Raw genomic sequence first — 23,261 nt, 5'->3', positions numbered from 1 at the left:
GGAACCTTCCTGTGTCTTTACCTAAGTGCTATTTAGAGTTAAGATAAATAGATAACATAAATGGATGCTTACTTTGATTAGTCAATAAAGCAGTTCTTGTCCAAAAATAACAATGCAAAATGAAAGAACTAGAGTCAAGCTCAAAAAATGTTTTGTCTACATTATTGACAGCTTAAAATTGTAAGACATGTAACTTTGAGAACACTTTGATGTTAATGTACCTCTCTATTCCAGTCCCAAAGAGACACTCTCATCAGCTAGAATCAGTCTGTTAAAAATTTCTTATCAAGACTCAAGATTAACTCAAGAAATGGTTGCACAAGTTGGCATGTCGATGAAGAGCCAAGTGCCGTTTCCACACAGAAATAAATGTAGACTCTTGGAATACTGAGAGTAACAACTGTGGAATTTGGTAATGATGATGGATTTGTAATTCAAACTGTCTTGACAGTATTTTTTTTTAAAAACAGAGTCAACATTTCCTTTCAATCCACTTAAAGTAGGTAATTTATGAAGCTGGTCTTAATAACTACAAAATACTAAACCTACAATACATTTTTAAAATAATTAGCCTTGATTTTTCCTGATGTATCTTTGATGCTTGTGACAAGCATTTTTAGTAACTAAGCATAAATATAATGACTTTTAAAATGATTCAGCTTCTGCCTTCTGATGCATTTAAGTATGTTTATTCTGCTTTTATGTAACTACTTTTAATACAGTCATGATTGTTTTGTTAAAATGCTCCAGTGAGGTGGGCTTTGTGGTCATAAGCACAAGGCAAATCCTGTGTAGCCCAGACTGGTATGTTGTGTCAGTGTTTTAGTGAACAGGCAAAATCCTCTGCTTTCTTGAGGTCTGTTGGTGGCTGCTTATTAGTGTTTATTAGTGCTCACAAGAAACTAAGGAAGTGCCAGCTTTGAAGAAGATCAACAGACGCTGTTTGCTGTTGACACAGCAGTAACACAAAACAGAGACAACTCCCTTGCCCCAAGGGGTAGGAGACTTTGCGATTTGCAGTCTGTCTTCAGAAATTGCATGGACGTAACTAAAATTAACAAGTTGACATTAGAGCTCTTTGCCCAAGACTACCAAACAGTGGAAGAGGTTTGTCTTCCATTTTATTACTCTGGAAAAGAATGGGGTTTTGATCTTGCCACAGGTCTGAGGATATTTAATAAGTATGTTGTTTCACATTTAGAGTAAGGAAGGTATGTACCACCAGCCTGTAACAGATGATAGTAACCTTGATTAACAAAGAATTAATAAGCATGTACCTTCTTGAAAGTATGGCTTTTGGTGTAGCTCCTCTAGACTCCTGTCTGGGTCTACTAAACTGCCTTAGACACGTGCCTGTTAGACTTCTCTTGCACTTGCTTCAGCTTTGACAAAGAGTAATCTCTGATGTGGTAACAAATGCATAGGAGGATCTTATTTCCATCAAGCTTCATTTGAAACCTGAGATGTTGGAAGGACTTGGGAACGTATACAGAGAATAAATTTTTCTCTTACGTGCTCATGATACATGTGGATTTATTGTAGGATCCAAGCAGATGCCATGTTTCAGAGGAGGAGTAATCCACTGTGATTTTTAGGATATGTCACTATTCTGTGTTTGAATTGCTATCTATTTTTAGTACTTCAGAAAGGTAAAACATAGTGGGTGAGATAGGCCAGAAAGAAGATGCTTTCCCTTGATTACTTTTACACAAATAATGGGGTAGGCGTAGTACTGTGTAGGGTGGGAGCCATATCATCTGAGGGTGTCTGTCTGCTGCAGTATGTGAGCAGGAAGAGCAAGGTGGGATTTGGCCATGGTCTGCTGCATGATGGAATTCCAGATATGGTTGAATCTAAAAGAGATTTTGGAAATAGTTAGATTGGCAGGTCATCTGGATTGTCTGCAGTTAAAAGGATACAGATTTGACTGTATGGTGGTAATTGAAACGCCTAGATAGTAGCTTGTGTTTATTCAGTGGAGTACTGTCAAGGGATTGACACCATAATAACCTTGTCTTTTAAGAGGAAGAATAATCTGTGTAGTTACAGGATGCTTTTGTGCCACTGAATACTTTTACACTGTATAAGGATTTTTTACTGAATTAACTGTTTCAGCAGGAAGTCATAATTTTAATGAAAGTAGTTTACTTGCTGCAAAAGAAGGAAGGCTGAAGGCTGAAATTACTCTGAATATTTTTTTGGCAGTTATTCTTGAAATGTGTGAAAGTGTTTATTTCCAAATAGTGTTGATTGTTACTTACAAAAATGCAGATGTGATTGCTAAGAAACAGTATATGCCTCATTAGTGTTGATGTACCATGCTATAGAAATCTAAATAAAAGGACTCCACAGCAGTGCAAATCTTCATAGCTTGTGCTTTCTCAAAGAGAGTTGTCATTGGCATCACCCTTGCTACAGGTTTTATAGGAGCTATTTTTGCTATCATCTCTTTTATTAGGAAATATAATTTCTTAATCTTCCAAAGAATTTAAAGATTTCCCCCTGACAGGTATGACTGCACCTGGCAGTCTTAATAGAAAAGCAACACCCGTGTTAGTCTGGTGGAAATCTCTGCCAGTCTTCAAGTATTTTGGTGTTTTACACTTTTTAGTGAAGCTGTTCTGTGCTTATTGTGTGTTTCTTCAGAAATTTGTTGGTTTATCTTTATAAATGTCAAACCTTTACAAAGTATGAGTGTTTGTCCAGTTTGCTAGCAGTTGTCTTGTGGTGTTGAGGTTGTAGGTTAAATTGGAAATGTGATTCTAAGCTTTTCTTAGGAAATGTGCCCTTGACATTAAATGATTACAAATGTCTTTTTTATAGTATTTACCTTGCATACCTTCATTTTAAACCAGGTGGTAGGGCAGACTTCTGCATTCAGGTTTAGCTCTTAGTTGAAGGCTGGCAGAAGGAGGACAGTAAGGTTTTTTTTTAAATTCAGGTGCTTACTAGGTGGAAGTTCATAGAAAAAATGAGTCCAAGGGGTTCATTCTTTTTTCAAACAACATTGTGTGTTCTAAAGAATTTCTCATAGCTTCAAGTTGGCTGCTAGTCATAGAATCGTAGAATGATTCATGTGCAACTCCATCTTCTTATCTGCTTCTGGTCAGTGATACACAGCCTCCAGTATGTGCCACTAATTGTTCTTACTGAGTTATTTTTACAGTAGCTTGTGTAGATGCGTGCTGAATTGTGAAGATGCTTTCTGAGATTGCTATTTGGAAACCTGAGGCAGTACAGAAGCGTGGCAGTATTCTGTTTATAGAACTGGGTCAGCGAGCGTACCTTAAGTCTGACCTCCAACAGGATGCTGTTTGCAGGTGCAGTTCAAGATTTTCTATTCTGCAGAGTCACATGTGGATTCAAATATAGTATAATGAAAGGAGTGATAGATAGCGTTGGCAGTTCAGCTACAGACCTGAATATGTCAAGAGGAAAAAGCTACTCTGTTTCTTTTGTGGGGTTAGAGATGAATGTATTGGAATAAAATTTCTGAGCGTAAAGAATCATTTTAATTAAAAGGAGAGTGAGTCACACAAAAGGAGAACAATTATAAATTTCCTTATGTTAGGGAATATGACTTGTGATAGCAGAAATAGCCTCACAGAGAGAAATTAACATCTTAGATTAAAAAAACCGAAACCATTGTTCTTTCAGACTTTGAAATTTTTGACTGTAAACCATAACAGCAATATATTCAAGCTAGTCTGTTTCTTATCCGAGTCCTTTTATGAATACCTTTTTAAGTATATGAAAGACATTCATGGGTGATTCATCCTCACCATTTCTGAGTAGTGTGTGTTGCTGAGCTGCCTTGTTAGGAAGGGGTGCAAGCAATGTGGTGTTTGACGTGCTACTCGTGTCCCTCGGCAGACTGGTTTTCATCTCTTGCCTTTGTTGGTGATTTTCTTTTTGTGCTTGGAAGGCCTGTGATCTTTAGAGGGTTGTTTGAGAAGGCAGTTTTCCACATTATGAAGATTAGCAGCTAAAGCAGCTCGTAGTATTTCAAGATGGTGCGTTCCATGATGTAATGAGATGTGTTCTTGGTTTGAGCAGGGAATTAATGACTTGTAATTTGTAGCTAATACAAAATGAAACAAGTGCATGCCAGATGTAGGACACTGAGCCTTGGCATTTAATTAAGGAGAAACTAAGAGTGAAATTGGGGTTAAAAGCCCTGAATAGAATGGTTGTTGTTATGAAACAGTGAACGGATAGGTGCATATTAGAGATACTAATTTGAGCTGTTTGTATATACTATATCTATACTTGCAGTGCTTGTAGGTGGCAGGGCCTGTACGTATGGCTTATAGTAGCTTTTACTGTTAGGAAGATGACTTTTTCTAGTGTGCAGACACATTATTCTGTAATTTTCAGATATCCTGCTGCTATCTGTATATTCAGAGGAAAAAGGTTAGGGAGAATTTGACTTGCCACAGCAGTTTACAGACCTTTTTTTTAAAATTGTGTTTTAAAACAGTAATGATCAGACACTAGATACATTAAAAATTTATCTTCCAAGCTTTTAGTGCCTGAAACCTGACTATTAAATAATGAAAATATCAATACTGAGAAAGGGAATTCTGAAGGATATATAACAAGTAAATAAAAATTAAAAAAATAGAACTGCTTTGTTTGTTTGTTTATTTATTTGTCTTTAGGACCCATACTAATCTTTAGTCAAAGGAAATAAAAGAGTCTTGTGGGTTTCTTAGAAAAATGTTCTTCTTTGCATAGGAAAACTTATCAAGGGATTCATATGATTAAGTGTTTTGGCTCAAGAATTCCTTGAGGTGATCTGCAGGAAAATGTTGCTTTTTTTAAAGTAGCTGAGTAGGAAAAGCTGTTTATGTTTGAGATCCTTAAATACGAGTTGAAGAGCTTAAGTAGCTAGCTCTGATGTGTGTAGGTCTGTAGGAGATTTTAGGCACAAACTGTGATGTCAGCATTACTACTGCAATTGGTTCAAAAGTTTTATGGATAACAAAATACTTAAACTGATTAAACATACAGCCACTTAAGTCGCTTGTATATGATGACATTATCCCAGCAGTTACATGACTGAAAGACAGTAGGCTTGGCTCTGTTTTCTTTATGCTTTCTTTGGTTCAGATTCTTGCTATTCTCAATCCATTTCTTAGATTGGAGTTCATGTTCTAAAATTCTGCAAAAACCTCTTTAGTAGGTATCATTGTAGGGTCCTTTATGCTGATCTGTCCAAGTTGATTAATTTTTGTGTGTTTGAAGAAAATTGCTTCATTTTTTAAAAAGTTTTGGAAAGTATTAAGTTACTTTTGTACTTTGGCAGATTCTGTGTTGTGGTAAATAAACCAGAAAGGTAATACTTCAGATCTACACAGGCACATACTTAATACGATACATGAATTGCTTAAGCCAGCTGGCTAGACTCTGGCTGCACTGCATATTTTTTTCCCCTCATCCAAAATTCTGTTTTCCAACTAAACCTTTGTGCATCTTAATTTTTTTGTTTTGTTTTTAATTGTACACTGAATTAAAAGTTAGTATTTGAATCTAGAATTGTTGCCCTATAACAGGTCAAATTTCCAGTGCAGTGGACTGTTTGCAGGATAAAACTGACAGGAGCTTAAGAAGCCTTTGACTATGCCTTTTTTTTTTTTGTAGGGAAAAAATAGTCAGAAAGAATTAACATTTTTTACAAGTGACAATAGAAAGACATGGTAGGTTTTTTCTCTTTTCTTCTGTATACATGCATGTCTGCTTCCTGCATACAAACTTAACTTTTTTGCTTCCTGTATGGGGTTTGCTGGCTCAGGTTATGCAAAACTAATTGTATGATTATGTATTCAAATATGGTCTTGTTTGATGAATAGGTAATGCCCTTTTGTAAAATAGATTTTTAAAAAATCATGGAAATAGCACCACACCTCCATGCTGCTCTTAAAAGATATTAGATATTTATTTATTAATCTTACTCGTACAAAGAATCAGCATGATAGCATGATAAATTACATGCTTGTTATCCTCCCATTTTCTAAATAATTCTCCCAAGCATAATCTATAAAACTCTGAACAGCATTGTCCAAATTTTTGGTAATGTTTTATACAGAGATCATTTAAAACAGACCTTTGAAACCTATGCAGAAATATTTCTTCCTTTTCCTGTAAATGGGAGAGATTAGGATTCTAACAGTTTTCACTAGAGGAGACTTGAGAATCCTTCTCCCAGGCTGCCTGGACCTTCAAATCAATCTGTATCTAAGTAGCTTTTGACTTGACCCCAGCTCCAGTACAGTTGCTTGCACTGGTATGGTACCTCTGAGGCAGTGAAAGCTTAGGGCTACGCTTGGTTTAGAGTTTTAAAAATCTTGGTAGAGATTTAAAAATCTGGCACCCTGGATTGAGACAAGCACCATGTATTTGTAAAGCACGTCTACTGTTGTGATGGGCTTAAAGTATGTTTTTGCTCTGTTGGATTTAAATGTACTTTTCCTTTCTTCAAAAGCTTCTGTGCTGGCTTAGCCTTCATTGTGATTCAATGCATCCAGCCACAGCTGTGTGCCTGATTCTATGATTTGACAACCTTTTTTCCTTATAGTAATAAATTAGTGTCTGTTTCACACCATAGATGTAATTGTGCACACAGATGTGTCTTTTGGCTGGATTTCAGATAGGTACTTCCCAGGCTACTTTATTCTTTTTGCATGAAGGCATGACCATTGCAAGGCCTAATGTAGTTTTTGGTATTGCTTTCTTGGTTTTGTGTGTTCTTTTTGTAACAGCAAATGGTTGTTAGTTTATCTGCGCACATTACCTAGAATTCATTTAACTTCTACTGTGGTGGTTAAAATGTGCAGTTTTTTTAAACAATATCTATACATGCACACACTCCCCCCTGCCTTCTATCTTTGGTGTAGAATGACTACAAAATATTGAAGCATGCAGAAGGAATTGCTACCACTGTTCACAATAGAGAGACGAATGATCACGTACTTATTTTGGAATGTTGTAGAAAAACGTTGGTGTTTAAAAATCACATTTCTCAGAACTTCTCTAATACAAAATGGAAGTCCCTATTCGTTAGATGTCCTCTGCTATTCTTCCTTATGATCAAAGTTGTTCTTTACATTCAGGATGGAAATTGTTAATTGAAGGTGTGAAAGCATGCCGACAATAATTAGGGTTGAGCTGTATGCTGAAGTTAGCATAATCCATGACAATTTCTTATATGACTGTGCATGTTAGAAGCATTTACAAATTTGGCTTACATTAAATTGCAGTTCATTTTTATACACAATTTTAGAGAGTATGTGCTTTAAAAATGTCTAAGCATTCTGGGTAATAGTTCTGAGGTTATAAATGGGAAATGTCTAAATATCATTCTGCTCATCAGGTTTTGGTGAGTTTATTTCTTTTGCTGTGCTACATTAGATGTTTTATACAGATGGATACGCTCTGTATTATGTATATTTGTGAATATTAAGTTCTTGTATTAAACTGTGGTAAAACCAAATTCACTGCTTCCCCAAATTATCTGTGTTTTCAGACAATAGATCATTACAAAATAAACCAGTGTAGTGTACAGCTTTTGTGACAAATGGGTATGCCTGTTATGTATCGCATTGCGGGAGATCATTTGAGTGTATATAAACAGAAAGAGCAACCTCCTTTCTTCATCTTTTTTTTTTTTTTTTTCCAATGTAATACAAGAGCATAGGAGCACATCCTTTGGCTGTTGTCATGAAGTGGTACATATATGCATATTCCTTATAGCACTATTATTCAAGATTTAAGTGGTTGTAATTTTTTTTGCTTTCTTCTGAAACTAGACTTGTTTCTGTACAGAGTTTTAACACAGTTTAGCTAATTCATTTGAAATGTTATGTTATCAAAGCTTCCCCAAATGTCTTCATATAGATGTGATAATATATTGCTTTTGAAAAATCTTTCCTGCTTTATTCTAATTCATGCTTCCTGGTACACTTGAAGATATAAATATCTGAAGTATAAAGGAGCAATTCCTCAATTCTTTATTTTCATTATAGAACACTTTTCTAGTGGCATTTTAAAAGGATCAAGTGATTTCTGTGTCTTCTGTTTGTATTTTTACATTGTTATATTTGTTTATCACTTCAATACCAGTATATATATAAAGTTACCTGAGTTTCTAAACTTTTCTGTGTCTTCATTTGCCTTTGGTAGAGATGTTTACAAACATCCAGAAATTTGCTAGCCTTAATGTAGTGCATGAGGTACTGACAAAATAGCACAGTGAAATGTTTCTTGCAAGGATTATGTTATACAAACTATTTTTTCCAGCATGAGACAGCTGTTGCAACTTTGACAAAACAGCTGCATCTAGACCTATAAACAATTGAATGTCTATGTGGAACTGTGGAGTTGCAGTAATGAATGTAAAGTAATCTTAGGGGGCAGTTGTTTTCAAAATAAGTAGTGATAACATTTGTAGCCCTTAGAAAAGGATGAAGATGGTGTTTCCTTTTTACTGGAAAAGGAAGATTTTTCTCATGATTGACTGATTGATCAACCCTTATAGAGGGTTGGATTGTATTTCTTCAAATTCCTTAAGCTCTAGTTTGTGGATATTTGTAAAGATAGTTGTAGATCAGCGATATCTGCAAATAACTTTATTATAGTATATCTTTTATACACCAGCTACTTTGGTTTTGCACATCCTGGAGATGCAGCCTGATTCTTCAGTGCTTGTTAGAAATTCTTCTGCCATATTGCAATACAAATTTTATTTTCAGTTGTTTTTTGGCTTATGAATTAGTGCTAATATTAACTCTGGAAATAGAAACTGGAAAACTTTAAACACTGTTCAAACCCAGAACTTAAAACACTGTACAAGTTGCACAAAAATATCATTGCATTCTGAATAAGCATTTCCAATTCATATGTTTTAATGACTTCTTAAAGGGAAGTTTTATTCAGTTATAGAGAATTCCTTATTTTATTTTTACTTTTGGGTTAACTAGTGTACTCTTCCATTTCAGAATGTATGAAAACATGTCCACAATGGTGTATTTAAAGGAAGAGAAGTTGGAGAAGCTTACTCAAGATGAAATCATTGCCAAAACCAAGCAAGTGATTAATGGACTAGAGGCACTGAAGAATGAACACAATTCAATTTTACAGAGCTTACTTGAAACACTGAAATGTTTGAAGAAAGATGATGAAACTAACCTGGTTGAAGAAAAATCAAACATGATTCGAAAGTCACTGGAAATGCTGGAGCTTGGCCTTAGTGAAGCACAGGTAAATTGCAGTAGAAATAAAGCATTTCAGACTTTGAGGACTTACTTGTGCCTTAGTGAATATTAGTAATGTTCTGGGACATTCATGTTGGTATTGTATGTTAAGGAAAAACCTGCTGTAATTAATAGAGGTAGGTACTGTCTTGCTGTGTTACAGAGCTAATTATGCATCAGCATTAAAGCACTGAAGCTGATAACTGAGCTCCTCTTTACTTCAGTGTGACAGTGACTATTTTCTGTTTAGACTTTTCCACAGCATTAGGCAGGTAATGTTTGAGCAGCTCAAGAACTGAGCGTTAGCATTTTAACTCTAAATTATTGCATAGGGAGGTCTCACACACACACACAAATACATGAATTTTCTCCAACCTTTGAGCTCTGTCATAACCTTAAATTCATGTTTACATTCCCTTGATTATGAGATACTTTGTCATAGCTCACGATGCTCCTGGGGCTGAAGAATCTCTAATGTTTATTGAACATTTTACTAAACCAAAATTGAATCTTAAAACATTTTAAAGGTTAAGAATTGAGTATAGAATCTGACCAACTTTTACTGATGCATCAAAGAAAGGACTCTTGAGTTAATTTCTGTGAACTATTTTAGTTAATGAAGGTATTGTCTGCAGAAGATGAGTGAGACGATGCATGTTTAGTCAGGATGTGAGGACTGTATTTACAGTCCAGCTTTAGGGTATTTTGTACTAGTTCAAAAACCTGAAACTATGTGATGTGACACGGTCATCAGTATAAAATGGCAGAGTGTTTGCAAATGAGTTTAAAATTCCAATGAGTTAACATTATATTAATATAAACTTTATATTGGTCTATAACTGTGCCCCGTCTTCTCATCTGGATCGAGCTGCTCTTCAGTGATCTGGAAGTGGTGTGCATTGGATCATGGTGCATTGAAGCCTGAGAGAATGAACAAATGCAGGTTACCAGAGATGGGAATGTAGAACCCCTGAACATTATGGTGCAGACTGTCAGGCCTTAGTATATTGTACAAGCTTTGATCCCTTGTATTGGAAAAAATACTAGAAGATATATGGGATAAAATTGCAATAGTTGAGTTACCTTTAATGGGTGTTTGTGGAACACCTGTGAGCGAGTAGCTTCTCTCTCCTAACTTTGACATGGTATTGGGACTCCGAAAAGCTAGGTCTGATTCTCGGCTCTATCAGATTCAGCAGCCTCAATTGCAGATGTTACTGCCTTGTTTGCCTGACCTTGTGTTTTGTGAACTGTGGTGGCTTGCATTTACTACCTTTGTTAGGAAAGCAATTGTACTTCAAAGGACTACTCTCAGACCTGATAGGCCTACTCTTCCTGCACACTTTGGGTTGCAACAATGTAGTAATTTTTTAAAATTATTATTGGTGGGATTTAAATTAAGATATGGAAGTATTTTGTAGATGTTTTTGAGACATGGATGTAGGTCTGATGACACAAGTGTTATTTCCATGAAAATGAAACTGACTTTGAAAAAGTAATCAAACTTTTCTTTTGGTTAATTCTAGAGAGTTAGATTACAAAAGATTTTAGTTTGACATTGTAGCTTGTAGAATGTTGTTTGAATATGTTGACCCTATTATCACAAATTTCCTAAATATACTTCCTGATGTTACAAATACCACTGTTTGAATAGGCCAAGTAATATAAATTATTGACAATTTTGATTTTGTAAATAGGTAGGTGCTGAAGTCTGGAGATTTGAACTGATACTAGGAAATTATATCTGGAGTTTTATCTTTATAGGAAAAAGTAGCTTCTAAAGGCTGAAACCTGAAATTTCAGCTAAGGACACCATCTGTTTCACATGAAATATTTAGTTTAGAAACATTTCAAGGTAACTTTGTTTTAAGGAAATATGCAATTGAGGAAGCGAAATACTAATAACTTGGGGATGTCAAACTTATCTAAAAGATTTTTATTATCACCAGTTGCCTGTTCTTACAAGGTGTGCTTCCTGGGATTGCTATCAGCCTTTCTACCTGTATCATCAGTGGGGAAAATACATAGACAGTGAAAGGAGAATGTTTTCTGTATATAGTGGTTGGCTTTCACTTAACAAACTACTTTTTCATTTAACTTTGTTTAGCAAACGAAAAAAAATCAACGTAGACTGCTTTTGTGACTGTTCTATTTTTTTGTCCTTAATGACTGTTCAAACACATGGAATGTCTGCACACTTAAGCTTACAATATGTATATATAAAGCACTTACATAAATTGTGTGTTCAGTTGCACATTTAGCTCTCAGCAGTACAATTGTCCCTTTGAAGTAGTATCGTTATAGTGAGGTTCATCATTATGAACTGTAAGTAAATATATGAGTCATTTTCTGTCTGAAAGCTCTTAAATTGGAACTCTGTGTTAGTTCTTAAGTTATTTTTGTGATCCTTCACGTTAAAAGTGTTACTACTCCATTTCATGTCAGTGGAACAAAGATTTCCATTTTAGTAATCTAAATTCTGGTTCAAATTTTTCATGTATTTTACGATTATATGTAATCTTCAGGGAATTCTAAACCAATTTGACTTCTGATAGCATTGTGGAAAACAATCATTAGTAAAGAGTTCCTCTAGGTTAATTCTGGCTGAACAAATGGTAAAACAGTTTAGAGGAAAAGTGAGAACCAGATAGACAAAAAAGAGAAATCTGAATGTTTACCAGATTTCACAGCTGACATAGGTTTTTAAATAGTAAAAGGCTTTTATGTTCAATATAGGACTGCATTGTAGAGGAAGTATGTCATGTGGCACCTTCTGCTTTTTAGGTAATGATGGCCTTGTCAAATCACTTAAATGCAGTGGAATCAGAGAAGCAGAAATTGCGTGCTCAGGTTCGCCGGCTGTGCCAGGAAAATCAGTGGCTACGGGATGAACTAGCCAATACACAACAGAAACTACAGAAAAGTGAGCAATCTGTGGCTCAACTGGAGGAAGAAAAGAAACATCTAGAATTCATGAATCAATTAAAAAAATATGACGATGATATTTCACCATCAGTAAGTAGCTGTATAGTAAAAAGTACTTTACATTTACATATGTGTTGTAATCTGCCCAGTTACCAAGAAATGACAGATACAAGCTTTTTATTTGTCTCTGACATAAACTTGTCATTAAAATGTTTACCTTGTACCAATGTCACATAGTTTGCAGAAAGATTCTGAGAGTTAAGTTTATTCTTATTTTAAGAGAGTAACTGTTTCACTGTCTGTAGATAATAAAATACATGAGGGTCAAAATCCATAAATACTTATTTAGTATAGTAGCTTAAAAAAATATGAAGAACTGAACTTCAAGACAAAAATTTTGTTCTGTAAATTCAAGAGTTAAGTGAGGAATGTAAACTATTAGAGATGCTAAGTACATAGGGGACTTGGCTTATTTTGACTGCAAGAAAAATACTTAATTTTCATCTAGTGAAATTAATGTGTAGCTTTTATATCTGTTGAGAATTTACATTAGCATAGGATGTTATTGAATTCCCTTTCATGACCTTCTGCCAGACATTGTGATCATCTGCATGTTTTCAGTCATGTTTAGCTACCCCCTTGTGTTACATATTCTTAGAGAGAGAAAATGGATTCACAGATTCACAGAGTGGTAGGGGTTGGAAGGGACGTCTAGAGATCATCTAGTCCAACCCCCCTGCCAGAGCAGGATCACCTAGAGCAGATTGCACAGGATTGCAGGTGGGTTTTGAGTATCTCCAGAGAAGGAGACTCCACCTCTCTGGGCAGCCTGTTCCAGTGCTCTGTCACCCCTGAAGTAAAGAAGTTGTTTTCTCACGTTCAGATGGAACTTCCTGTGTCCAGTTTGTGCCCATTGCTCCTTGTCCTGTCACTGGGCACCATTGAGAAGAGTCTGGCCCCTTCCTCTAGACGTCCACCCTTTAGATATTTATAAGTGTTTATAAGATCCCCTCTCAGTCTTCCCTTCTCCAGACTGAACAGACCCAGGTCTCCCAGCCTGTCCTCATATGAGAGATGCTCCAGTCCCCTCATCATCTTTGTAGCCCTCCACCGGACTCTCTCCAGTAGTTCCCTGTCTTTCTTGAACTGAGGTGCCCAGAACTGGACACAATATTCCAGATGTGGCTACACCAGGGCAGAGTAGAGAGGGAGGATAACCTCCCCTGACCTGTTGGCCACACTCTTAATGCACCCCAGGATACCATTGGCCGCCTTGGCCACGAGGGCACACTGCTGGCTCATGGAGAGCTTGTTGTCCACCGGGACTCCCAGGTCCTTCTCTGCAGAGCTGCTTCCCAGCAGGTCAACCCCTAACGTGTACTGGTGATTGTGGTTGTTCTTCCCTAGGTGCAGGACCCTACACTTGCGCTTATTGAATTTCATCTGGTTCCTCTTTGTCCACTTCTCTAGTCTGTCCAGGTCTCGGTGAATGGCAGTGCAGCCTTCTGGTCTGTCAGCCACTCCTTCCAGTTTAGTACTGTCAGCAAATTTGCTGAGGGTACACTCTGTCCGTTTTAATTTACAGAAGTAACTTACCACAGAAAAAGACTTCCAAGTTATTTGCCTTTCTTGTTTTCCTTTTATTTTGTTTTCTTAAGTTAGATGGCACTGTAGGGAAAGATATGATTTTGTGTGTTCAGACGTTCTCAGCTGTGTCTCGGAAAGCACAGTTTTTCATAACCAATTACTTCAAGCAACACAATGGTTGAAAATGTATGTGTGTTAGTCATGCTTAACCAACTGCTTGACTAAATCCTTTTTAATGTATTGTGAGTAGTGAGAGTTGCTCTGGTCTGTTGCACGTGGAACTTTTCGGTGCTGTTTAATGAGTTGGTATTTGTAGCTGAATACTGCCAGCGAAGCCCATTTAGAAAGGGTACGGGAGGAGTGAACATTGGGATTTTGATGTGCCAACTGTTGAACTGTAATCTGCAGATAGCCCAAATAGCAGCATTGTTTGAAGTTTAATTGGCAAATAGGAGCAAAGCGAGCAAAGCATCTTTATAGTTTCACTAACCATGTGGACAGTCTCTGTTGTTAGCCTTTGAAAACAGTCAATTGTATATACTCAGTATGAAGTTGGAATCAGTACACTTAAAATGAACTTCCTATTTGAGGTGTAGTCCCATCAATCTGCTGGTTTTGCAGAGCACCTATTTTGCCACCGTTGAACTTGAATGCCAGCAGCAGCAGTTGCCTTTCTCTCATCTGTGGAAAAAAGCATTGAACGGAGAGTCAGAAAAATAGGAATGTGTTCTGCTCCTGGGTTTTCTCCTTACTGAGATTAACATTTCTGAGAACTTCAACTATTTTTATTGTGTAGACTCCATATTTAAGAAACAGGATTGAGGGATGATCTGTTTCTTTATTTTACATGATTGTGGGATTTGGAATGATCTTTGGATGTTTAAAACCAATATATACTGATGGATTGTGCAGAAATTAATATGGTTCCAGATGGAGACTATTGGAGATTAACTTCCTTCCAAGTGTGTGGTTTTATGGTGTTTTTTTTCTTCTTGAACCTTACAGATCATAACTGCAAAATCTATTATTTGTGCAGAAGTTGAGTACTCAGAAATGGAGGTGACAGAATTAAAGTTGCTGGTGCAACTTTATTCTCCTTCAGGAGATGCATCTCCTTATTCCTCTCCCTTGCTCATCTATAACTGTATTTACGACTAAAAAAGTATAGTGGACAATTCTGTATTCAGTAGCACTCACTCTTCACTGGGTACTTTGAGTAGGTATAGTGTGTCTGTAAGAATAGCAAATGTGTTCTTGTGTGCTTAAATTGAGACTGAAATCTATGAGACCTGATTTCTATTCCTGGCTCTTCTGAAGGTGTCCTGTATTGTTTCAGGACAGAGCATGTAAATATATTTGAATGTAAGATCTTCATTAAACTTCTGTGAGAAATGTTATTCTTGGCGAGTTCTGGGTGTGGGGTTTTCCTTTAACGTTACTGATGAAGTGGACTGTCCTTTCATGCCTTAGATTTAAGTGTAACAATTTATTTGGGTTTGGGCTTGTTCTGTAGGAGGATAAAGATACGGATTCAACCAAAGAGCCTTTGGATGACTTATTTCCCAATGATGAAGATGACCAAGGACAGGGAAGTAAGTGTACTTCAAATAACAATGTTAGTGTATTTGTGCAATGCAAAATACAAAGATGCTTTTTACAAAAAATGAATTTGTGCTTGCGGCCCTCTGGGACACAGCAGAGTGGTGAATGCCCCTGCTAGAACAGGGAGACCAGTCATTGATATACATTCTATACATTGGCATCTATAGAACTGGGGGCTAAGTTTTTAAAGAGAGTTTACTAGCTGTTGTAAAGTTCTTGGGACTGACTTGCGTTCAAAATTGGTCCTGCAGTCTTTCTTGTGGGCCTTAGAATGGAAAAGATTTGTTTCAAGTGACTGAGGCAGATTCTGAAACATTGAAGATTTTTGGTGGTCTGACCAGATGGTGAAGTCTGTTAATGACCTTTTTAATGATCTGATTTAACATTTTGGGGCAGGTTTCATTCTGAATTCTTCCTCATATAATCTTTTGTCTTTGCAATGGTTGCCTGCCTTAGTTTTACTACTCATTCTAGAAGTATTCAGGTCAGAAGGACTGACGAATATGCAGTGAAGTTTGAGGTAGAGGTTTGGTAAGAAAGCTTATTGCTTTTGGAAAGAAGCCATTAATAGATAAGCCTTGCTTAGTGAAATGTGTTTTTCCTATGGGTGTAAAGTTGATATTATATAATGTATTGATATTGTAGTGTATATGCACTGTGCTAGTAGTATAATGGTTCTTAGTAGACAGTTGACTTTAGAAAAAAATGTCCGAAGGGTCCCACCTTTGTAATCAGTAGCATTTTGAATTTCCTTTATGGGTACATACACAAGGTACTCTGCATGCTCGATAGCATGGTAATGCTATCTGTAGCCAGCAATGGAAGGAAGACTTGAAGATTTTCGAATAGGTTAGTGTTGACCAGGAACTCCATCCTGAGTTCATCCTTCCTTCCCTAGAATTTTGTAATGGGAAAGTTGCATGGCAAAGCTGTCTGTGTACCTGCATAGTCCATCTGCCTTGTTTTGCTTTACAAAAGACAAAGTTGACATTTCAGTAATTTCTTGACCTCCAGGAAAAATACTGAAATGCTTCTGTGCTTTGGTAGGCAGTGATTGTGGGTATAGGCTTGGAATTGTATGATTCCACTGACATAAAAAGGCTCCCACTTGCTGTGAGAGTGTTTTGTGCTTAATAGAATGGAGAGAAGAAAGTCAGGCTCATGGCCAGAGCCCTTATCCTGTGTGTTGTCTAGAATTTAATGAAAATGAGTAAGAGGTAATTTTCTCAATCTTCCTAGAAATCTCCTGGGGAAGAGAAAAGGGGTAGTAGATTGGGGGGGGGGGGGGGGGGGGGCAGGGAGTTGCAACAAACAGAAGTTAGGAGCTTATGGAAAATAAGTGGCTAAGCCTGAGGGTTAGGATGTAAAACCTAAAGGCTGACACTGGCTTTCATGACTCAGTGCCTTTTCTCTTGCAACTGTTATTTGTGGCATCCAAGGTGTTTTAATCCTTTATGTGCCAACCTTAAGTATTCCTTGGTATAGCAAACAAAGCGAAACAAAATAAAATTATGTGTTTAGAGAAGGAGAACAAAGGGGAAAGGAAAAATCGTTTGAGCTTTTTTGCAGGTATTTCACTTGTCTATGTTCCTTTCCGTAGGGAAATGTCAATGTTTGTAAGTGCAAAATTATGATATAATCTTGAGAGCTGTTAATGATTTGCTGAGCTGAAACAGTTTTCTACTTTCTTCATTAGTTTCTTACGTTTGGCCCTTTGAGCTAATAGAAGTGTAAAATAATACTGATACTGTACTGGAGAGAGTATGAAGAATAAAATTGTATTTTCACTGTCACTGTTCAAGACAGCATGACTGTTGTGAAGTATGTTTTAATATTAATGCTTTGTATTGAAGAAATAAAATTTAGTGACTCTCATTTTTGTGTCATTGAGCAGTAAGGTTAGATGTTGTAGTTAGTAATCTTTTAAACAACTTGAAATCTTGTGGATTTCTTTCAGTTCAACAGCAGCATAGCAGTGCTGCAGCTGCTGCCCAGCAAGGTGGCTATGAAATTCCAGCAAGATTAAGGACCCTTCATAATCTTGTTATTCAGTACGCTTCCCAAGGTAGATATGAGGTTGCCGTACCACTCTGTAAACAAGCTCTTGAAGATCTGGAGAAGACTTCGGGTCATGATCATCCTGATGTTGCCACTATGTTGAACATACTTGCTTTGGTTTACAGGTTTGTATACTGACATAGATAAATATCAGTTAAATAGTATTTGGCTATAAACTGTTAACATTTAGACTAACGTTTTTTGACTGTTGTATTCTTTACCATTCCCTGATTTTTATTAAAACCCTCAAGAGAGTCCCGCAATATTTATACGTCTCCCTATACTAAAAGTCAAACCAGTTGCTGCATTTTTGCCTGTGCCTTTGTTTTGGGAGTGAAGCTATTTTTGATACTTTTTTTTGTGTGTCTATTGAGGGGGCATGTCTTGATTACCCACTTAGAGATAATCTAGAGGTATAAATTGCACCAGTGTAAAAGTAGTAGTGCCTGTCCTCAACCCGCAAATTACTTTACAGTTACAGGCTTCAGGTTTTTACTTCCTGATTTCTGAATATATTCTCAATTACTCTTCTTTTGTACTAGCATCTTTAGACCAGTACTGAAGTCAGCTTCATTTTTGTGACTTTCTTTTCTGAATCCTTAGCATTAATTATGACTCTTTAAAATTTAGAGACCAGAACAAATACAAAGATGCAGCAAATCTCCTGAATGATGCCTTGGCTATCCGTGAAAAGACTTTGGGCAAAGATCATCCAGCGGTTTGTATACATGCAATATCATATTTTTAGTTGTGTTTTTCACTGAATTTTTTTTCAACTTATTCTAATATTAAACTCAACAGGAAAGTTTTTAAGACCTGGCTTATCTCTAAACAGTACAGGTAGGAGGCCACAATGTAACATTCTTTGTTTTCTCTTAAATATTTAGTGTGCCTTTTGAGCATTATATTCAATGCTGTTTCACCACAAATGACTTGCACACGCTTGATTTTGGGTTGCATGGATTTTCTAGGGGAAATTAATTTGTGAAGAAAGATTTTTCATTTGCTTACTCAAATCACTTTTAAATTCAGATTGAAGGTGTACTTTTGATCTGTTTTACTGCTGCTTTTAAATGAAACTTAAATCAAGCTTTTGTACTTAGTGTTTAAAATTAATGTGATATCTCACTTCATGTAGCCTGTGTGAAGCAGGGCAGCTCTGAATATAGATTTGAGAGGTAACTTTGTAAGAGAAGAACATAGGAAGAAAATGTATGCACTAAATGACATTTTCACAAACGAAGCAAAAGTATTTAATGATGGGTTTTTTTCCTTTCCTTGTTTGTGTATGTATGCATTCAATAATATTTCTTCATTTGCAAATTTCAAGCGGTCTGCCCTGTGCATGGAAAATTTGAAAACATCAGTGCATTGCAGATGTGTTCATTTGTCAGATATTTGTATCTGCAAATTCCACCGTAATTAGTATTTCTCTACCATTGGCAGGTGGCAGCAACTCTAAACAATCTTGCAGTACTTTATGGTAAACGAGGAAAGTACAAAGAGGCTGAACCGTTGTGTAAGCGAGCTCTGGAAATCAGAGAAAAGGTATGAGTAAAAGAATACAGCACCTTTGAATAGATTTTTTTGAGGGACGGATCAAAGATAAACACTTTAACTTTTTTTATGTTTTAGTTGGGTAGATCTGCCAGATAAACCACGGAGTTAGCAATGCCCTAGTAGCTAGCAGTGTCTGAAATTCAAACCAGTAGTAAATTCCAGTAGTCCTACAGAGCTGTTGGAACGCTCTGGGTATATTCTAAATTCTGTATTTTGTAATTAACCTTTTTTACCTTTTTCTTTCCCCTTTGATAGTTAAGTAATCTTTGATTTGACAAGAGCATTGGAATTAAAAAATTAAACCATTAACATTTTAAAGTTGATTATTCTATAACTATGTGGATATTTATTGTAGTCCATGAAGCTGAATGCCTGCATCTTCAGGCTTCTTTGTATAATAAGCTGCATATGATGTTACTCTACTACTTACATTATTCCTGTTATGAATTGTTCTACAGCATTTTCAGTTTGTAATAGAATTGACTGATTTTCATATCTTTCAAGTGCAAATTTTGTTTTTGTTATCCTCATCTTGAATTGATGAGGAATAAAAACTAATGGGGTATTTCTAAATCCTGATACGATGATTGGAGAATGTTTTAATACAAAGTATTTCATTTTCAGGTTCTGGGAAAAGATCACCCTGATGTTGCCAAACAATTAAATAACTTGGCTTTACTATGCCAGAACCAGGGTAAATATGAGGAGGTTGAATACTACTATCAGAGGGCACTGGAGATTTACCAAACTAAGCTGGGACCCGATGATCCAAATGTTGCGAAAACAAAGAATAACCTGGTAAGCCTTTTATAAAGTAAATCTAAGTAGTAAAATTTTCTGGTGAATTGAAATGCACCTTTATTCAACATGTATTGTATTTATCAAGCTAAATAAAACAATGGGCTGATATATCTTTTGGGGGATATTTTGCTTTCAGGCATCCTGCTATCTAAAACAGGGCAAATTTAAGCAAGCGGAAACTTTATACAAAGAGATTCTTACTCGTGCTCATGAACGGGAATTTGGCTCTGTAGATGGTAAGAAGCTTAGTTCCTAGATTTGAATGTATGCTTCATTTTTGTAGTTGTTACGAAATAAAATCTGCGGGAAGTTAATTGTATCCTGATTAAAATTCTTGTCTGCTTATGATAGACTTAAAAAAGTCTTATAGATGCATTGAAGTACATTCATAAGAAAGCATTTAAATACAGTGGTAACATTTGATTCAAAAGGAAAGGTTTTCTTACATGAGGTAGACTTGGTAGGTTTATGTTTTATGGTTTGTATTTCTGGCATAATTTATCTTATGCCCAACAAAACCAATTTTGGTATTTTTATAGAGGCAGGAAAATATATGTCACTTTCCAGTCACAGGAAAAAGTACAGGATTTTTAATGATATAATAAATACATTGTTAATGTGGGTCCTTCATTAATACGTCTAAAGAATGGGGGAGATACCCTTAAATTGTGAATTACACTGTACATTCAAGTTGAATGCATTTTATCAACTATAAATCACAGTAAAGAATTTTCATTGCATTCCATGACAGTAGCATATGCACCGCTTAGTAGATGTCAAAACAGTTGTTATGATAAAAGAAATAAATGTGTGTTTTCTGGCACGGAACTAGGCACATGACAAATCAACGGCAGCATATACTGACTTCAAAGCTTCTCAGAAGTAACTGTTTCGAAGTTCAGATAACAAAAGAAGACAGAATTGTGAGACTATAAAAAAAGAGGTGCATGTTTTATTTATCTGCTGCTTGTAGGATGGACAATAAGCTTTTTTGTGGTGGTAATAGTATATTTCTCTGCTTCAGAACTTAATTTCAGAAGAGGGCAATGTCAAACAATGAATATTTTGTAGTTTTGTACTTCTATAAAATATTTTCTTCTGTTTCATCAGATGAAAATAAACCTATTTGGATGCACGCGGAAGAGAGGGAAGAATGCAAAGTAAGGCCATTGTCATAAATCTGGTTTGTAGCTTTAACTATTTAAGTTACAAATCAGTTATTTTTCTTCAATATTACTTTTGTTTTAGGGAAAGCAAAAAGATGGCACATCTTTTGGAGAATATGGTGGCTGGTACAAAGCTTGCAAAGTTGACAGGTGGGTAATTTCTTTACAGGACAAACAACGCAGCAATACTCAGTATCTAGAAATGTCAGATTAAAGCATGTTTAAAAAAAACCCCAAATCAGATGCTTACTTAGGACTATAAAAACTATAGTATTAAAAATTCAGGCCCCAAGACTGAGTTTCAGGAACACTAGCAGTTTAAGTCTTGGGGCTGCTTTTAATCTTGGCTGGTTAGATCTAGTAAGAGCCATAATTTACCGCTTGTGTTCTTGGCAGTCCTTCACATGGAAGCGTAGGTCACCTTTCTTTCTTTTTATCCTGTTGGTTGGCATACGTGCTCTTCTTGCCCCAGCAAGACCTCTAGAGAGGGCCAGAAGCAAAAAGGAGACTGTGCAAACAACTGAGCCTTGAGTTTTCTAGCTGGCACAAGAAACAAAGATAAACTGCCACAATTCAGCATTATTTGAGTTTCTAAAGCTTGAAGAATACAGTTTTGTGTGAATGAAAACGTATACCTTAAAATGGAAGAAGAGAAACAAGGACTTCAGCTTGGATTATACTTGGTGAAATATTTTTTGTTTGCTTTAATTTGTTCCTTAACTGCCTTTTTTTTTTTTTAACATGCACATGGTACAATGTAAGAAAAAACCTGCACCTAGTACCGATAATGTTCAGTGATGGCTTTTTTGTTTCTTCACTGTTTGAATTCTTATATTTAACAAGCAACAGAACCTTTGTACTGTTGAAATCTGCTCTTTTTTCTCCATCCTGAACTCTGGGTGCGATACACTTCGGTTTGTTTTTCATGTACTAGTTCATTCTGAGGAAAATTTTTTTTCTCCGCTGTTGCTAGAGTGAAATTTCAAGCAACAATACTGTGACTGAGCTAATTCTCCTTGTGTCATTGAAACAAAAATGTCTTGTTGGAGTGTGAGACTTGTTAATGCAATGGGTGATTATTTTTTTCCCCTTTATTGTTCAAATGTAGTTTGAATGCATAGAAACTGCAGAGAGCTAGTAAGTGAAAGCCGATGAACTAGTAATTTGTTTTGTGACTAACACATGCTGCAGTAATGGTCACTGTACGCACGAGTAGGCATATTTTCAGGAAGCTTCACAATTATTCAAATGGACACACTCAGTTTGAGCTAATTTTTCAGCTTGAGATGAATCTGAGAAACACAAGGATACAGCACTCCAGTTTTGTCTTGAGTAGATCTAGAGACTAGTTACTGACTTCCAGTTTCAGGGCTGTTGACTAGTTATAGTGTGAGCCATTAATGCACATTGAAAGGGGTTAACAGGTTTTTCCATTGTACGTGAAGTACAGTATAGTATATTTCAAGAGAGATTTATTAAACAATTACAAAAATACGATAAATACTATATTAATTCAAGCTTTTATTAGTTTGTGAATCAAGGGGATTTTTTTGTGTGTGTATATTTATACACACTTTTTTCTTTTCTTTAAATAGTCCAACAGTAACGACTACCTTAAAGAACCTTGGGGCACTTTACAGACGACAGGGCAAATTTGAAGCTGCTGAAACATTAGAAGAGGCAGCAATGAGATCTCGTAAACAGGCAAGTATGAAGATTCACCTTAATGGTATTTCTGAATTGTGGTCATGCAGATTTTCAACTTCAGTATCTGTTGTACATGCAGAATATGTAAACTTTTAGCTGTTCAGTGTCTGGTGCCAGGTGTTGCCGTGTAATTTCAGTCTGAACTGATCAATACCATCTTAACACTTGCAAGGTTAATTGCTAGGGCAGCGGCACCGTGTACCGGGGGTGAAATTATATGGAAAATAAAAGAGCAGAAAATACTCTGTTGGCCACCGGTCCTCAGTTGGCTACATGTCCTGGGAGAAGGACTGTAGCTGGGGGAAAATAGAGAGTTTTTCTGTTGATAATCTTCTTTGCCAGTAATGCCGTTCAATGTTTAATAAGGAGCTGTCAAACAGAAATGTTCTGTTTCTGCATACAACTGACTGACTGGTGTAGACCTTCAGAAGACCATTATAAATTTATCAGTTGGTGTTTCTGTTACTTTTGTAAGCTGATGGGATGGATATTACAGTTTAAGGAGGCACTATAATTCTTTTAATGTGGAAAAGTTCTGTGCTGTCTCTGTGCTCTCAAATCTGCTGTTCAAGTAACCCTTTCTCACAGTCTTAGAAGGTGGGAG

At 36.3% G+C, this 23,261-nt stretch overlaps 1 protein-coding gene across 5 annotated transcripts in view; it reads left to right on the top strand.

Annotated features, from left to right (window-relative positions):
• Window positions 1–23,261, top strand: part of KLC1 (kinesin light chain 1) — a 46,872-nt gene that overhangs the window by 8,025 nt on the left and 15,586 nt on the right. For all 5 annotated transcript variants that reach the window (XM_075753465.1, XM_075753463.1, XM_075753462.1 and 2 more), the window contains exons 2-12: window positions 8,997–9,258; window positions 12,036–12,266; window positions 15,277–15,355; window positions 17,323–17,548; window positions 18,054–18,141; window positions 18,870–18,971; window positions 19,608–19,781; window positions 19,921–20,020; window positions 20,895–20,944; window positions 21,033–21,100; window positions 22,546–22,654. In XM_075753465.1, the coding sequence (XP_075609580.1) occupies window positions 8,998–9,258; window positions 12,036–12,266; window positions 15,277–15,355; window positions 17,323–17,548; window positions 18,054–18,141; window positions 18,870–18,971; window positions 19,608–19,781; window positions 19,921–20,020; window positions 20,895–20,944; window positions 21,033–21,100; window positions 22,546–22,654 (1,488 nt within the window). In that variant the 5' untranslated portion in view covers window position 8,997. The remainder of the gene's footprint in view (window positions 1–8,996; window positions 9,259–12,035; window positions 12,267–15,276; window positions 15,356–17,322; window positions 17,549–18,053; window positions 18,142–18,869; window positions 18,972–19,607; window positions 19,782–19,920; window positions 20,021–20,894; window positions 20,945–21,032; window positions 21,101–22,545; window positions 22,655–23,261) is intronic.

Source organism: Balearica regulorum, chromosome 5 (assembly GCF_011004875.1).
Source record: "Balearica regulorum gibbericeps isolate bBalReg1 chromosome 5, bBalReg1.pri, whole genome shotgun sequence".
NCBI classification, from domain to species: domain Eukaryota; kingdom Metazoa; phylum Chordata; class Aves; order Gruiformes; family Gruidae; genus Balearica; species Balearica regulorum.
Note: the sequence above shows the minus strand (reverse complement) of the source record. Positions and strands in the feature narration are given on the sequence as shown.